The 18,154-nt window shown below is 38.8% G+C and overlaps 1 protein-coding gene across 1 annotated transcript; it reads left to right on the top strand.

The window, feature by feature from the left end:
• The first annotated feature begins 400 nt into the window (after positions 1–400).
• LOC116178305 (receptor-type guanylate cyclase gcy-18) lies at positions 401–14,837 on the top strand. The gene is made up of 12 exons (XM_031497772.1): positions 401–451; positions 550–653; positions 707–850; positions 910–1,035; positions 7,649–7,888; positions 7,937–8,065; positions 12,731–12,860; positions 12,907–13,243; positions 13,291–13,509; positions 13,557–13,648; positions 13,702–13,791; positions 14,536–14,837. Exons 1-12 carry the CDS (start codon positions 401–403, stop codon positions 14,590–14,592), a joined length of 1,719 nt encoding a protein of 572 aa, XP_031353632.1. The 3' UTR covers positions 14,593–14,837.
• Positions 14,838–18,154: the final 3,317 nt, after the last annotated feature.

Below are 18,154 nucleotides of genomic sequence, written 5' to 3' on the forward strand. Positions count from 1 at the left end.
GATGGAAAAACAAAACCTTTGCCTCACTTTTCACACATATGCCCTTTACTGTTTTGAATTGCTCGTTCTTAGACCATTGTCACTTTCGAAACAAACGATAGTCTGACGAAGGCGAAGTGGTCCTTCAATTCGGCTCCATTAATTACGTCACACCTCGTGCGATATTTTTTGTCGGGATCACCGACGACTTTTGTTCCGAATTGAAACGCCTAAACTAAAATCGAACTGTACGAGATTTTATTATTCCGTATCCATTAGTTACTTATATAACCTGACCCAGATAAGTTCTGCAGACTATTTTTCTTCACCTAAACTCCCATAAAAGCATTGCATTGTAAAAATACGACCCAATAAATATGAATTATGTGTTGTACAACGAAAAGATCTCCAATAATTGAGCATGTCACCGGCCCAATTGCAATTTAATAAGTTACCACAATATTTGATCGAAGTAAATAGCATTAGATGGCCTTCGTCGCGTCAGTCCACCGGTATTAGTTACTTAATTAAATATTGACTGCCCGAGGCTTATTTACCAAATTTTTGCAGGTTACCATAGCAACCGAATTGGGAAGAATAGTGACGTACATGCAGCTCGAACGCTCCGAGGTGGCCTTTTACGTTTACACCAATGCGAACGGCAGCACGCCGAGGTAAGTGGAAATTTGCATCTCAGCCTGAGATCTCAGCCAACTGGTCGTTTCAGCATCGACATCTCGCAACGTTTCGAGGTGACCGACAGCGCGTTGCAAAACATCACGAATTTTCCGCCGGTGTCGCTGCCGCAGGAAGGCGGCGGAATCGTCGAAATGGACCTGACGGCCTTCCGGAACCGTCTCAACGAGTTTAGGTACTTAGAGCGAACGGTGGCGGTGATGATGATGATGACTGACCGTGGACGGTTTTTAGGCAGAAGATTAGCTCGGAGGAGAGCAGCATGTCGGAGATTTTGCAGTGGTACACCACCGTGAACGCCGCGATGCTGGATCATCTCACTAATCAGATTAAGGAGACGGACAATAGTGGCGTGTGGCGGTAAGTGTTTTCTTTCTTTGAGATATAAAGGATTCGTATCGTATGGGTAGCACTACCTAGGTACAGTCGTAGTATGACTGCCAGCTTTACATGCCCTCCGAAACATGGTAGTCAGGAGATGTTCTGTACCACTAAAAACTGGCAAGTTGTGGGATTCGAACTCACACCCGGTGAGGTTAGAGTCCGAGCCTTAAACCGATACACCAATAAACTGACGACATCTAATTAAAGTTGGCACATCATCAAATTCATGATGATTTTCGAATTGGTTAAACTTCTTGATTTAGGGATGATCTTAACCAGGCATACAAGAGTTTTAAGCTTTTATTTCGAAATATTTTTGTGGGTGATGGGAAAAGACTTCTTCGACTATTATGTTCTCCTGGTAACCAGACAAAGTTTTAAAAATCCTTAAAAGTCTTTAGATGTGTCTGAGAAACATTACTAGGTTTTTGTTTCTTTCAATGGATACATATTACACAGCCTTTAAAAATTTTTAATTAAATTTTAATTAATTTAAGGAATTTTATAAGACCTTTTAAAATCTCTAAATTTAAAGACATTAATGTTCGTAAAATTTCCACGATTTGCCATGAAAAATTTGGCCATTAATTATAATTAATGAAAAGACTTTTGAGCTCTTAAAAGATCTACCCTTTAAGAACCCTCTTAAAATTATCAAAACCTAGAAGTTCTTAAAGAAAAGAAAATAATTTTAAGCACTAAAGTCCTTACAGATTAAATCTCTTTTTAAGATCTTAAAATGCACTTTGAGAGTTTTACAGGTTTTTCCAGATGCGGATTGTTATATACTAAAATATTATTAAAGGCTTTTAAAGAATCTCTAATGCTCTTAAAGGCGTGTTAAAGGCGTGTTTTGCCTTTTTTGGGCTCTTTGCGTCTGTACAAGGCTCTTTGAGACACTTTTTTAAAAGATTGTGGGTAACACTGAAACCCTATTAAGAGTTTTAGAAAACTACTGAATACTGTGAAAAATAAACACATGCCCTTACAAACTTTTAGAGGCACCCGTAAATGAGAGGTTGGAACCGAAACCGTTCCGGAGTTGGTTCGTTTCATTTGAATTTGCATCTCATTGTTATTTTTTCTTTTAGAAATTTTGTTGTTTCCGTTTTAATTTGATCCTTTTTGTAACTTATTTCATTTAGATAAGGCGTTAGAAGCAAAATGCATCTGGTCGTTTGCAATAAACCTTATCGGGCGAAAATTAATTAACGCACGTGTTTTCTCTGTGAAAAATAAACACATACCCTTAAAAGCTTTTACAAACTTTTAGAGGCACCCGTAAATGAGAGGTTGGAACCGGAACCGTTCCGGAGTTGGTTCGTTTCATTTGAATTTGCATCTCATTGTTATTTTTTCTTTTAGAAATTTTGTAGTTTCCGTTTTAATTTGATCCGTTTTGTAACTTATTTCATTTAGATAAGGCGTTAGAAGCAAAATGCATCTGGTCGTTTGCAATAAATCTTATCGCACGTTTTAACACAAAAAGCTTTAGAGGCACCCGTAAATGAGAGGATTGGAACCGGAACCGTTCCGGAGTTGGTTCGTTTCATTTGAATTTGCATCTCATTGTTATTTTTTCTTTTAGAAATTTTGTAGTTTCCGTTTTAATTTGATCCGTTTTGTAACTTATTTCATTTAGATAAGGCGTTAGAAGCAAAATCTGGTCGTTTGCAGGTCGTTTGCAATAAATTATCGGGCGAAAATTAATTCGCATCTGGTCGTTTGCAATAAACCTTATCGGGCGAAAATTAATTAACGCACGTGTTTTCTCTGTGAAAAATAAACACATACCCTTAAAAGCTTTTACAAACTTTTAGAGGCACCCGTAAATCAGGGGTTGGAACCGGAACCGTTCTGGAGTTGGTTCGTTTCATTTGAATTTGCATCTCATTGTTATTTTTTCTTTTAGAAATTTTGTAGTTTCCGTTTTAATTTGATCCGTTTTGTAACTCTATTTCATTTAGATAAGGCGTTAGAAGCAAAATGCATCTGGTCGTTTGCAATAAACCTTATCGGGCGAAAATTAATTAACGCACGTGTTTTCTCTGTGAAAAATAAACACATGCCCTTAAAAGCTTTTACAAACTTTTAGAGGCACCCGTAAATGAGAGGATTGGAACCGGAACCGTTCCGGAGTTGGTTCGTTTCATTTGAATTTGCATCTCATTGTTATTTTTTCTTTTAGAAATTTTGTAGTTTCCGTTTTAATTTGATCCGTTTTGTAACTTATTTCATTTAGATAAGGCGTTAGAAGCAAAATGCATCTGGTCGTTTGCAATAAATCTTATCGGGCGAAAATTAATTAACGCACGTGTTTTCTCTGTGAAAAATAAACACATGCCCTTAAAAGCTTTTACAAACTTTTAGAGGCACCCGTAAATGAGAGGTTGGAACCGAAACCGTTCCGGAGTTGGTTCGTTTCATTTGAATTTGCATCTCATTGTTATTTTTTCTTTTAGAAATTTTGTTGTTTCCGTTTTAATTTGATCCTTTTTGTAACTTATTTCATTTAGATAAGGCGTTAGAAGCAAAATGCATCTGGTCGTTTGCAATAAACCTTATCGGGCGAACATTAATTAACACACCACGTGTTATCGCTGTTAAAAAATAGTGTAACGGTTTATTTTCTCCATTGCGCAGCAGCCAATATTTACTTGTTGAAAGGTCCTCGTAACTTTTAAACAGATGGCTCCATCTATTGTTGGAATTTAAACCAGGCCATTTTACCGCGCAGTGCGTATCGATTTTCACCTTCTTTCTGTCGAGAACCATACCAGGTTCATTAAAACCGACAGGTGAGTGGTTAGTTGAGAACGCATGGAATTTTAATTGCCATCATTCATATTTTATTAATCTCTGGCAATTGGATTAATTAAATTGTGGTTTCTGGAATAATTATTGCTTTTTTTCTGGTTTATCGTTCGGCTGTCACCTGTTATACGACAAATTGTTGCCTCATCTATAATTAGCGCTCTTATTTAAGGGGTATGTGCATTTTATGACACCAACGAAGAGGGTTTACCTTTGATTTCTTTTAGGGTTCTAGATTTAATATTAGTTCAAATTCAAATTTAATCCAAAGGTAAGGACCAGCTTAAGTTTCGTAGACGGAATTTTCTGGAATTGAATGACCGGATCATGAACCAGATTTGATATCGGGATTCGATCCTCTACAAAGAGACACCTTCCGTAACTCTTTCGCGTGTTAGTTAATAGCTATTTTGCCATTAGTACGGTTATATGATCGAGTTTGAAACGTGAATGTTCCTTTTTCTGGAGAGGTTAGCCGATTAAGTACCGTACCTGTTATAGACGCATACTACGAGTAGAGCGATGCCCTTCAGGCATTAGTCAATTAATTATAAACCGAGCTCTGCTGCTTGGGAGGTTTTCTTTTGGTTATTTGCAGGTTTTAGATGCGAGAACTGAGCTCACTTCTTGGCGTCGACGTATAATTGATCCAAGGTAAGAGTTGCATTTTACTTGTACTTGACCCTATACGTGCGAATTTTTGCCAGAAATATCAATTTATTTGTGGAAACTTGTTTTAAGATCCCGTAATCAATGCTCTACTGCAATCAAGATCCGAATTAATTAACAACTCTAATTCTCAGACTACACCTCGATTAACCTCGCCTCCAAAACTAATTCCTACTATTATCTTTACTAGGCGCTGCCCCATCTTAAAATCATGTGTAGTAATTAAGTTCGACATATTTTTAATTGCACTAATTGGAATCGTTATATTCAACAAAGCACGGAAATTTAGCTGTCTAATCTTCTCCTTGTGACCTAGTGCGGCGCTAGCAATTGTAACCTAATAGCACTAATAAAAAAGACGAAATATGATTTAACAACACCAAAATAGGAGAATGCTTTTATTTATCTTCCTACCATTGATGAGAGCTTAATTGAATTAAATAGACGTCTGAATAGACCCCACGACTTTCTTGTGTAACGGGAACCTGCTAATACATTTAAATTTTTTTTAGTTTTTTAAAGTATATTTGGGTTATAATAATACGATTGTATAAAATTTTATATGTACCGCTTCATATGAAGAGTGAACTAATTCATGGGAGCTTAATTGAATTAAATAGACGTCTGAATAGACTCCACGTTTCTCTTGTGTAACGGAAACCCGCTAATACATTTCAGTTTTTTTAGTTTTTCAAAGTATATTTAGGTTATAATAATACGATTGTATAAAATTTTATATGTACCGCTTCATATGAAGAGTGAACTAATTCATGAGAGCTTAATTGAATTAGATAAAATTTTTCTCTTGTGTAACGGAAGCCCGCTAATACATTTCAGTTTTTTTAGTTTTTCAAAGTATATTTAGGTTATAATAATACGCTTCATATGAAGAGTGAACGCGAGTAGGCTGTTTCACGCGCGTTTAAAAAAGATAGAAGCGAGTGGTCAAAGTTGGGTCAGTTCCGTGTGTATAAAGACGTGGCAACAGATTAGATAAGAATGCGGGTTTGCGATTAGTTAAAAGAAGACGTTTTGTCAGTGCAACACGGCGATATAGCAAAGGAATAGTAAAGAATAGTCGCATTTTGCCGATAGTCGTCTGCGAGAAATGTTAATCGAGAGGTTATTTTTTTGTGTTAGAAAAATAGAAAACAGGCTTCACATACGTGCAAGGCAATTACTAATTTTATAAGATCAAAGATTCATTTCAAAGTACGGCCTCCCATCTCATGCTTTCCTGATGCCAACATCTGTTCCAAACGACGGAATTAGAGGATTGGAAACTATCTCGTAGCTTTCCGATATTGAGGATAGCATGAACTGATTCTCATCTCATATTCTCCTGATACAATTACTGAAAGTAATTATTAGTATTAGGAGAACAGAAAACGGGTTTCACCTCACACTTTTCTGCTTGTACACTTTATCAAAAAACATATTAGGAGAGTAGAAACCGATTTTTAAATGCATGCTCATCTCATTCTGATTCTGATCATATGCAGAAATTAATTTTCATCTTATGGTCTCCTGATACAGTTACGTGCTCGCCTAATGACATCCCCTAGGTTTATTTTTTGTATTAGAACATAAGACGCTTTTCAAATACATGCTTTCATATTCTCTTGATACCAAAAATTAAATTCAAGATACGCCCTTTCATCTCATACTTTCCTGATGTGAACACATTTTCTAAGAGTGGTTGTTTACATGAGGAGGGTATAAAATTGTTCTCATAGGATACCTACTATCCTGATACCATCGCCTAAAGTAATCATCAGTATTAGGAGAACATAAAACGCTTTTTAAATTCGCACCGTCATCGGTGGCCCAATTTCACATATTAGGACAGCAGAACTTAATTTCTTTACACCTTTTTGAATGGCAATTATTTATAATAGGAGTCCCAAGATGAATTCCAAAATGCGTGCTTTCACACCAGGAGTGTATTCTGGTAGGATAAAATTTTCTATAAATATGATAAGGATAGCAGAAATTAATCTTCATCTCATACTCTCCTGATACCATCGCCGATATACCAGAACAAATTGTGGATATTAGGAAAACAGGAAGCAGTTTTCATGCCTTCTCCCCTCTTTCTCATTCACCAACAGTTTTCTTAGACGCAATAAGAGGAAATGAAACGGATTTTCAAATAGTCTTTCGCCTCATACCCTCCAAACATCTTATATTAAAGCATTTATTTGCATCAGGAGAGCATAAACTAATTCCCATCTCATACTCTCCTAATCTTTCCTGTTTGTTTCGCACATTCGCGCAATTCGGGCCTCTTTCAATATAGATCGAATACCATTCGCAAGTGGACATGGAATTTAAGGGACCACTAAAACCTTCTGTTAGCCTTGCGTGACAAATGACAATCAGAAAACGAATTCCTGCAGACTTTTGCGGCATTAAATCCATAAAAATAGCCGTATAAATAAAACCGCGCAAGTTTACCTTTGACCGATATTGCAAGTCCGAACTCGTCTAAGGAGATCTTTGACCCAGTGGGAGTGCTGCGATTGCTGAATGAGTAAATTGGGATCTATTTAATATGAGACCAATTTGTGAACACATGTTGGGGATTTTCTCGAGTAAGAAAGGAGCTGCAAATACCAAAAGACGCTGACCTTACCCTAGGGGAATTTTCAACTACGACGGAATCTCCGGATTCGACATTTCCAAATACGAAAACGGTATTATGCTTTTTATTGTAATTCGTTATTACTCAAAATACCGTAAATTATTACCGTGAAAGTGGATTAGCAAAGGAATCTTTTCCCAGAGAAGCGTCTCAAGTCGTCGCTAGTTTTACCGGAAGAGTTTCATCTACTTACATGCAGTGGCATACTAAATCCCCAATTCTTCAATCACAGAAACCACCTATCATTGTATTACTTTTAATCGAGACCAGAACAGTTTCTACTGTTTCAATTTTCTAAATCATCCAATTAACTTTCACAATGCAATGCAAATAACTTTTTCCATTTTCATAATCCCACTTCAACGCAACTTTAATTAAGATACAAAGCTTTCCTTTCGCTTTTTCAATTAGTCGGAATTAAAAATTCTTTGTACTCGCCTTTAAATTCGCAATCTGTTCCAGATATCTTCTGGCCTTCAAAAGTTTGCTGCGCAGCATCGAAAGCATCGGCATATCCAGCGTTTACGGCGTCAATTACTTCGGCAGAGGCGTTTTGCGCGGTCTTAACTATATCAATTACGTTAAGCAGGACGCCATCGCCAAGGACCTATTGAACGGAACGCTTAACTACGTTCCGTATTTGAAGAACGTTTACAAGAAGCTGACGAACGCCACGAAGAACTATGGTTCCATTCAGCATAAGTACGTATGGGGGTGGATTAAGGGTTAAATTTAACTCATTGCAATTAGGAGCGATATTATCGTGCAAAATATTAAACGGACGCCGAACATAACCGAAGCCATCGATTATTTCGAATCGGTCGCGTCCTATACGAATGAATTAAGGAAGCTGCAGCAGGACTTACGACTTGTGATTAAGTAAGTTTCATTTTTTAAATTGTGCTTCAATAACCAAATGAATTCTGTTTGTCTCTGTTTTTTTATCCTAATATCCAGCTTTGAGGACTCGAAGAGCTTTTTGAGCCTCCAAGGACAAAAAATCGGATACCCTAAAAACCGGCCGATCAGAATGGATTTAAAGGCTCTAAAAGCTCCTAAAGACCTTAAAATCGTTTAACATAGTATGGCAGCTCTTGGAGGCATTTGAAAATCTAATTTGAGGAATGGAATGCAAAAAATCTTTAAAGATTCATAAGATTATTAAAAACCTTGAAACATCTTTTGCTCTTATCGTTAAATGTTGAGACAAACGATTTAGTAAGCCCTTGGAAATGGCCCCCATAAATTTTGAAGACCCTTAAAGGGTTATGATACACTCTTAAGTGATGCTTAAGAGCTCTGAAATAATCTTCTTCAAAGATGGTCTTTCTTCTTGTTTTTCTTCATTATCGCTAATACCTGCTAATTATTTTTTTCTTGAGCTTCTATTTCTGTACTAGACTTCTTCAAATGCACAAATTGACTGTTGAATTTTCTCTTTCTTCTTCTCCTTGTGGATATTGTCATTCTACATTCCAAACTTCGTTCTTCTATTCCAATTATTCCACTTTGTTGGATTCTCGACTGACGATGGCCTTCTTGATTGATGGATTATAAAAACGAAATGCCTTTTGGATGTCAGTATACGCAACGAAAAACATCCCATTTCTTCCCATCCTTTCTTGATACTCTCGATCATTCATTATTTGGATCCCTACTTTCTTCTGGAACTGGAAGTCGTTATAGTTTTCCCAGTTGTTCCTATTGGTGTCCGCGTACATTCCAGCTCTTCCTGTCAGTTTTTCCATTGTAATTTTTAGTTTATTTTCCTCTGTGATCTGCACATTCTTCCAGGCTTTCTCAAGAAACTTTAGAAATATTACGGGTTGTGGAGATTTGAACTGGCCATCATAATAGCAGATGATCCCCTAAAGGTTCTTAAAACCTGCATGCCGATTACGGATTCAAAAAGCCTTTTGGAGACCTTTGAAAACTCAAAGAAAAATCATTTTTCTTAAAGGTGATTCTTAAAGGTTCTGAACTTCTGAAAACTCTTAAAGATTCGTCCCTTAAGAGAGGATAGAGAATTTAAAAACTTTCAGAAGACCATTTGAAATTGGTTCATGAGTCAATTTTTTACAGCAATTCCATGGAAAACCTCGGGAACTTTTGGAAACGCTTTTTACTACGGTACTTTTAAAAGTTCGATGAGCTTCTAGATTTTCCTTAATTCTCTTCATCTGCACATTTGCCTCATTGTTTCTTTGCATTTGGGACCCTAAATATTTAATTTCTTTTACCTCCTCTATTATTTCTCCCATCCATTTCCATTTTTTATTCTTTCTATAAGTTCTCCTTTTTTCTTATCACATTGCTCTTCCCTTCTCGGCATTTCTTTCCTTAATCGTCTTATTTCCTCCATCATCTTCTCTTTCATTTTATCTATCTGCTCCTTTACCTCGTCTTCCTATCTTCTCATTTACTCTTTCCATCAATTTCTCCATGTTTCCTCTTCTTCTCTCCTCAATTCGCACCTCTCTCCTTTCTCTCAGTTTTCCTTTGCTCCGGTGATCTTATAACAACCTCGCACTATAAAACAAGGTCACTTTTTAGTTACGCAGTCGAAAAACCCCAGACCACGACCTTGGATCTAAATCCAAGGCCACTACTTTGGTATAAAACTCTTAAAGAATCGACTCTTAAGAGAGGATAGAGAAGGACTTTCGGAAGACAATTTGAGATTGGTTCATGAGCCAATTTTGATCAGCAATTGTGTAGAAACTCTCGAGAGTTTTGGAAACGCTTTTAACAGTTCGATGAGCTTCTAGATCTTTTAGTGCGTTTAAGGAGGCTTTCTTAAGGAATCTGAACTCTCAGGAGATCCTCGGAATCTCCTGGAAACTCTTGAAACCCTAATGTATATTCTTAAAGGTCCTTTTGGAAAACCTTTAAATCACGTAAGGACCTTTTGAGGCGTTTGAAAGCCCTCGAGTTACACAGTCTCTTAAAAACTTTGATAGGTTCTTAAATGCATTTAGAAACCCTTAAAGCTAATAAATGGTTTGAAAGGATTTTCAAGATGCGCATATTAAAAACTATTAAAATTCATTAAAGGCTCTTAAAAAACTCTTTAAACTTGCTGAAAGAAAATTAGGTGGCGTGGGAGATCTTTGGGAATTCTTGGAGAGAAAATATTTGATGACATAGGCGCACTATAGTAGAACTGGGGCATCTTCCGCCATTTTGGATTTTGTGATGTCACAAAGAATTTTGTTCCAAACCCGTGACCTTGGATTTTGATCCATGGTCGTGATCTGAGGTTTCCCGGTTGCGTAGCTAAGGAGTGGCCTTGTTTATGGACTAAGATCGTGGCATTGGAGCTGTAACAATCAATCGATCGGTCTCTATTAGACACCAAAATGGCAAAACTTATTGTATAAATTATTACTAAAATTGCGATTTGTTCTTCTCTTTTCTTTAGTGCCCCCCTCATCCATTTTTCACCTCCTCCCACCTCAACCAACCTCATTCCTACTTGTCCCTTTTATTTCCACCTCCGTAAAATTCCATAGTATCTCTCTTCTTCCTCTTCGCATATTCTACATTTTCTGTCTTCTTCTCTCTCTCTCTCTCAATATTTTTCCTTCCTACACAAATATTTTGGTAGCCACGCCCTTATTCGCTCTTTATAACTACTACTACCTCGTGCCCTCTCTATCTTCACCCTCTATTGTATTTTTTCCAGCTCATTTTCCATTTTCCATCTTACCTCCCACTTCTCTCCTTCTCTCAAGCTCAGCCCGTCCGTATACTTTTCTTTCGTAATATTTTCCTTTTTGCTTTTCCCACATTTCTTTTGCGTTTATCATCACTATAATTCTCCTTCTCTACCCTTGAATCTTACTGCCCTTGTCTTCCATTTTTGTGTCTTTCTCTAATATACAATTTGGTGTACTTCTTTCAGTTCCTCCCATTCCTTCCACCCCCATCTTTCCGTTTCGTACATGTAAATCCCTCTCACCATTGCATCTTAAAAAAAATTCTTAAACCTTCTCTCCAATTCCCCACACCTGACTCATGTCCACCACCCCCTTTTTCCTTAATTCTCTTTTCTGCGCATTTGCCCCTTGTTTCTTAGCATTTGCTACCCGAAATATTTAATCTCTTTCACCCCCTCCCCCCATTTTTATTTTAGTTCTCCTTTTTCCTCATAACATTGCTCTTCCCTTTTCATTATTTCCTTCTTTAATCCTCTTATTTCGTCCTTCATCTCTTTAATTTTATCTATTTGCCCCTTTGACTCATCTTCTTATTTCCCCCTTTACTCCTTCCATCAATTTCTCCATGATTTCCTCTTCCCCTCCCCTCAATTTGCTCATTTTCCTTTTTTCTATTCCGCTCTCTCTCCCCTATCTTTCACCTTTCCTTTGTTTCGGTGATCTTATAATCTTGCTCCTTCTAAACACATCGAACCACTCTTCCTCTTTTACCTTTTTCCTTTTTTTTTTGCTCCCTGTCCTCACCCATTACCGCCTTAGGGATTTTCCCTCCTCAATAGCTAGGAGGTTTTCGTCCCCCTCAGCCGCTTCACTAATGAGCCCTCGTACTTCCCAATAAATGAACAATATCTATCTCGCTATAGGTATGCAAATTTGACCATGAGTACGTAAGATGTGTTGCCTATCCTCCCGTCACTTCGAATCGTCGCCTAATCCGCTTTTCCTCCCCTAACCGTCCATCACAGTCCTCACAAAATAACCCAGCATTTTCTTAGCAAAGACAGAGATTTTCACAACGGGATCTACGTAAAAAGTCCAATTGGTGCCGTAACAAAACCATGACCTTGTTTTGAGGTACAAGGTCGTGCCCAGGTCATGACTTTTTTGTCGAGGAAACAACCTTGCGCCATAGAACAAGGTCAGTTCTTTGTTGCGCAACCGAAAAACTGCAGGCCACAACCTTGGCCCTAAATCCAAGACCAGAACCAAAATACCCACCGTGTGACGTCACAAAATCCAAGATGGCAAAAGGTGCCCCTCTTCTACTCGAACTTAAATATTCCTAAGGACCAATAAATCATCTTAAATGCTCTTAAAGGTTTTTAGGAGGTCTTAAGGCTTCAAAAAACTTCAAAACAGATACTCTTGATGACTGTGGTCAGTTCTTGCTGTCTGGTGATGTCTTGAAACGTGTGGAAGAGTTTTAAAAATGACTCCTAAGAAATCTTAAAACCTCACAGTCACCTTTAATGGGGTTTGCTGAAAACTCATAAAACCTGTTGAAGGTTTATAAAGACCTTTACTTACTTTGCTTTAGATGGACCTGCGAAACACTTTAAAGGTTCTTAAATACTAGAAGAGATTTTTTAAAGCTAATAGACGCCTACGTCTTTTAGTGTCTCTAGAAAATTCTAGGCAGTCTAGGAGACTATTGCAATATTTTGAAAATTCTTGAAGGATTTTATTTATTAGCTACCTGAATCTCAACGGGAGTAACCCCAAAAGTGAACTCATAACAAGAGATAGAAACTCCGCATGTCTTCTATTTAATTAGAATTTTCGATTCCGATTTGAGTCTGTGACGTTTCACCGCCTGACTTTCTAGAAACTACGTCGACGACGATCTCCAGCACGCCGCAAACCAAGAAGCGGTAGGAATCGCGATCCTGATAGTAGTTCTTGCCGTATCCCCGATCATAATATGGCTGGTACGCAACGCGGTCGCTACAATTCAGGTACGACCACAAATCCAGACGTCCCGTTTTTCAAAATGTTATCCAGTTATACGCTGCGAACTTGGCCTCCAAGGCTAAGGAACTGAAAAAGGAGAAGAAGAAAAGCGACTCGCTGCTGCTGCAGATGCTACCGCCGAGCGTCGCGACGCAGCTGAAGCAGACGAAGCAGGTGCCCGCCGAGTTTTACTCCTGCGTCACGGTTTACTTCAGCGACATTGTCGGTTTTACCGAGATTTCGGCGGTCAGCACCCCTCTCGAGGTGGTGACGTTCCTCAACAAGATCTACAAGCTGTTCGACGCCCGCATCGAGTGCTACGACGTCTACAAGGTCGAAACCATCGGCGACTCGTACATGGTCGCGTCTGGGTTGCCGGTCAAAAACGGTGAATTACCGCGCGCGATTAGAACTCTTGTAACGTTTCGGTTTCAGGTAATAAGCACGTAACGGAAATAGCGAGTATGGCCTTAGACCTACTCGCCGGCTCGGCCCACTTTAAGATTCCGCACAGAAAATCGGAGACCTTGCAGATGAGGTCCGGTGCACACGTCGGACCAGTCGTTGCAGGTATAGTCGGTTCGAAAATGCCTAGGTATTGCTTGTTTGGTGATACTGTCAACACGGCTTCCCGCATGGAATCAACTGGCGAAGGTAATGCTCCAATGCGAGGCAGTGGGCGTCATTGATTTGTGTTCCAGCTTTAAAGATTCACATAAGCTCCGACATGAAAAAGGCTCTGGATGCCATTGGAGGATACAAAACGGAGCACAGAGGTTTAGTGGATGTGAAGGTAAGTCCTACGGCTGGTAACCAATTAGAAGATATAGTGTTGTCCGTTGCTAGGGCAAAGGACTAATGGATACCTATTGGTTAACGTGCAAGGAGAGCATCACGCAGCGGACTGTGGAAATGGAAACACCTACGTATTTACAGGTAGGCTTATACGCGTGCGTAGTTTTAGTAGGAGAACTTAGTCACTATCGCCTGGGTTATTTTTCATGGAAGTTTCTCGAGTTTTGATAAATAAATTAGAGGGACATTCCAATTGAGTTGATTAGAAATTTCAAGTCAAAAGCCAGGCGACAAGTCAAAGAAGTTTGTCCCAAAATGTTGCAAGCCTGGCGAGTTAGGCCATTATAATCGGGACGATAATAATTACAAGAAGCGTGAGAAGAGTTAGGAAGGGCCTGAGTTTGTTAACCAATCGGATATCGTCAAATCTGCGAATTCCTCCAATGGTTGGATGGCAGATTCCGGTGCAGCGCAACACATGACCTTGAATCGGAATTGGTTTTCTACTTTTGAGGTGTTTTTTTTCCAGAAGAGTACGGTCAAGTCGGAAAGCATTATCAACATTTAAGTGAAAGAGATTATCAGTAATAAGGCTAAAGGGTAATTTTGAGGATGTGTGACTTGTTCCGGAAAGAGTAAAAATTTGTTTTCGATTACTTCTGCTCTGGACAAAGGGTACTATTCGGTTCTGAATGGTGAGAATCGCTGCATTTACAAGGACAAGATTTTTTTGCTCAATCCAAGAGATCAAATTTCCCAAGGAGAAACCTCTTATAACCCTGCTTTGCATTTTTTCTGGTTTGTACTGTAACCGAAAGGCTAATGTCGCTTTAGCCCTGGGTTCGGTTTATATTTTTTCTGTATTATTTAAAACTTTCATTCTAGGATGAAGATTCCGAACCAGTTTTCATGAGGCGGTTAAGAGGAGAAGATTACAACTGAACATCGGTTAGTTGAAACATAGTTATATATTGTGTATAAATAATGGTAATCGATATTTGATAATTTTTCCATGATATTTTTGCAAAAATTTGTGATGTAAAATGGCGTTTTTTGATGTCTGTGTACTACTCATATATATGCTCGTTAAGTGTCGTTAATTTTATTGACGTGTAGAAAGGACTATTTACATTGAGTAATGAGGTATGTATGTGCATACTTTTATTTTATTATACGTATCTAAACTATTGTATTTTGATATTCTTTGGAGCGTTTGCGAATTTTCATCCGTTCGTAACCCAAGGACAGATTATCGTGGATTCTAATTGGTCCTTTTTAACACTTTTTGTACCCGTGTACGGGCGGGGAAGAAACACTGCATGTCGTAAGAGGCGATTAATCACCTGCGATCCGATTAACTCACGACTGATTTGGAAGTTGTGAAGTTTCTTTCGTTAGTATTTGCTTCGCTTCATAGAATACGTTTATTGCGGCTATATATTTACAACTGTTTGCGCCCCGTTTTATGGTAAGTGTTTTACGCTGAATCAATTAACGTTGAATATCTCTTTCAGTGCTTTTCATTTATGTTTGGTTGTTCTCTTTGCCTACATTTGTTTCTACGTTAAACGTTACGATATTACTATCGATATCCTGTGATTAAGTTGAATCTGCAATTTTCGTGGACCCGCCATTTCAATGGAATCAAATCACGTGATATTTTGACGTACTTAGAAATTATTACACCTGAAGATTTATTTACCGTACTTGAATTGTAACTGCAAGTAAGTATTACCAACTACCTTTTTGAAGCATATTGCTATTGTGAATTGCTTCGAAATAACTTAGACAGCGATTTGTACGATATTTTTTGTTGTTCCGAAGAATTCCTTCATGTTATTCTACCGACGTTTCAACCCTTGACTGCGTACACAAACGTTCTTCCTTTTTTTTAACTTACCAACCTTGGTTCAATTGACATTGTTGAATTGGCAGCTCGGATACGAACTCTCATTTCAACGAAGACACAACTTTCAAATAGCCCCCTGTTCTATCACTTGAAGCTAATTGCGTAAACACCGCTTTGGACCCGATTCGGAAACTATTCTTGTATCATTTCTTCTTAATTTAACTGAAAAACACCGGAACACCGGTTGACTACCGGAAATATGCGTATTTGAATTTACACGCAACGGACTGTTACATACGCCAACTGACCCGAGACAATTTTTTCATCTTCAGTAAGAGCCCACAAAATGTGAGCACTTATTTACATCGCACTTCCTCATCTACAATTTTGCACATGTACCATCGTTAATTTAAATCAATTAAATTTTACTTTGATAAAGACCCCTTATTAAAAATCTGGTAAATAATAACTTTCACCGAAATATTACGCTATTTGTCGATAATGGTTCCCGTTAGCACTTTCATAGGCACTTTTTCCGGAAAATTTGAATCTGTTATCGGAATTTACTGAACACGTTAGATATAGAAGCTACAGGCTAATACTTGGGCGCCATATTGGATGTTTCGGAATGCAATAAAGGACAAAAAAAGAAATTCATTTCAATGCGTCGCGTCAGTGTGAAAGACTGGCAAAGGAAGCGTCCAGAATGCGCCTGTCCGTGTTGTGAAGGGAGATGGGATAATGGCACTAGACGTGAAGAAAGCGCTAACCAAGCAAGCGTGTAAAAAAACCTAAGTGAAAGGAGGCGCGAAAGAAGTAGGAACCCGAAGAAAAAAGCGCGAAGGAAAGAAGGGCAGAGGAAGTAAAAAAATTTCCTTTAAGGAAAGGGGCGTGAAACCAATCATCATGAAGGGAAACGAAAAACGCGTAAAGGATGGGGAGGGGGGCGTGAGTTGAAGGAAAAAAGGAGCGGGGAGGAAATGCTAATGGAAAAAACATAGATGGCATGTTGCAAAAAATATGGGGGGGAGGCATGGCCAAGGAATTGTGAATGCTACAAGAGTGAATGAGTCCAAAGCCTTGGAGAGAGAGTGAAAAAACCCGAAGAAGACGTGTTCATGTGTAAAAATGTGGACTAAAAGAGGAGTGTAAGTGTCCATACCACTAACCTAGCACCTCCTCCAAGTGTAATTAACCGTAGTTAATTAATTGAGTTGCGGAAAACGTCGTCTGATTGGATTGGGTTTTCTGGCATTAGAAGCCCGCTTAATTAATTTAGATTTTGAAATGTGTCCCAGATTTTTAGGACGCCAGGAATCCGAGTAATTAAATAAAGAAGTTTTAATTTTTGGACGTACACCGAATTACGAGTTCCATTTCTACATCTTTTGGGAAGTTTGGGAGGTAACAGCACGATCTCGTTCTAGGGGATCTTTTTGCATTTTTCGTGTAGAAAAAAGTGCTTGGATTTCAATCGTAAATCACACCGAACCGATCAATTTAAAAGTAGCAAAACTTTCCGTCGCTTTATTTCCTGTAGCTTTAGTTAAAACATTGATTGTTTACCTTTTTCAATTAGGGAACCTGCTGTTTTGCCGTACGCTGTTAACTCTTTTAGATATTCGTTAGAGCCCAGCCGCCGTGAACCCAAAAAGCTCTAGAGCAGGACCAGAAGCATAGGTTCACCTCCTGGTGGCGCTCGAGATACCGTCCCGTTCCGCCGGGTTCCGCAGATTCTACATTTTCTTTCTTCTCGTCTGCACTTCTCCTTCCTTCCCCCTTCATTTCTGCATCTGAACCTCGCCATTATTGTAATATTTTCTCTTTTCTTCTCCTTCCCTCCCATAAGTATATTTCAGTTACCAGTTCTTTATTAGCTCCTTAGTTTCCTCGTGAGCTCTCTATCTTCGCCCTCTGTTGTTTTGTTTATGATCCAGCTCCGGTTTTTCCTGGTCATCTTCCATCCTCTCTCCTCCTTTTGACCTCATCCCATCCGTATCCATTTCTTTCATGGTATTTTTTCCATTGGTCTCCCCACATTTCTTTTGCATTCATCCTCGTTGTCTTTTACATAGGTAGACGTTAAAGAAGGAGCCGTAGATAGGAAGATAGATGACGCATTTATTATTCCTCTCTTGTCTTGGACCCTCAACAGGCTTGTGTCCAATTACAGAGTGACCCGCTAATGCTTTTTAGAGGTGCCTCTGCAGAAGGTCTTAATTTGTTCTATACTACTCCGGTATTTACCTTACGAATTAGGAAAACTGCAGGAAAACCTAATTCGGAGTAGCCGGCAGAATGCTCGAAACTGATCTGAGGAAATTCCCATCTCTGTCACAGATGAAAAATTCTTAGCCCAGGTTCGAACACCGCAAAGGCGCAAAGAATGCGTGAAGGAAAAAAGGACCAACAAGGCGCGATGTAAGGGATGAGTGAAAAAAATGGGAAGCAGGTGCCTAGGAACATTGAAAAAGACGTGAAAATGGATATTCGGAGAGGTGTTCATAGAAGAGGCGTGAAAAAGACACGAAACTGACCTAAAGAGGGGCATAAAGAGAATGTGCAAGATGCATGACGCTTGAAAAAAGGAGCCGGAGAAGACACCAAGTCCAAGGAGAGCTGTTGCGGTGGCCTGGAGGAGGCGACCAAAAAGAA

This window comes from Photinus pyralis, unplaced genomic scaffold (assembly GCF_008802855.1).
Source record: "Photinus pyralis isolate 1611_PpyrPB1 unplaced genomic scaffold, Ppyr1.3 Ppyr1.4_LG8, whole genome shotgun sequence".
Taxonomy (NCBI): Eukaryota; Metazoa; Arthropoda; class Insecta; order Coleoptera; family Lampyridae; genus Photinus; species Photinus pyralis.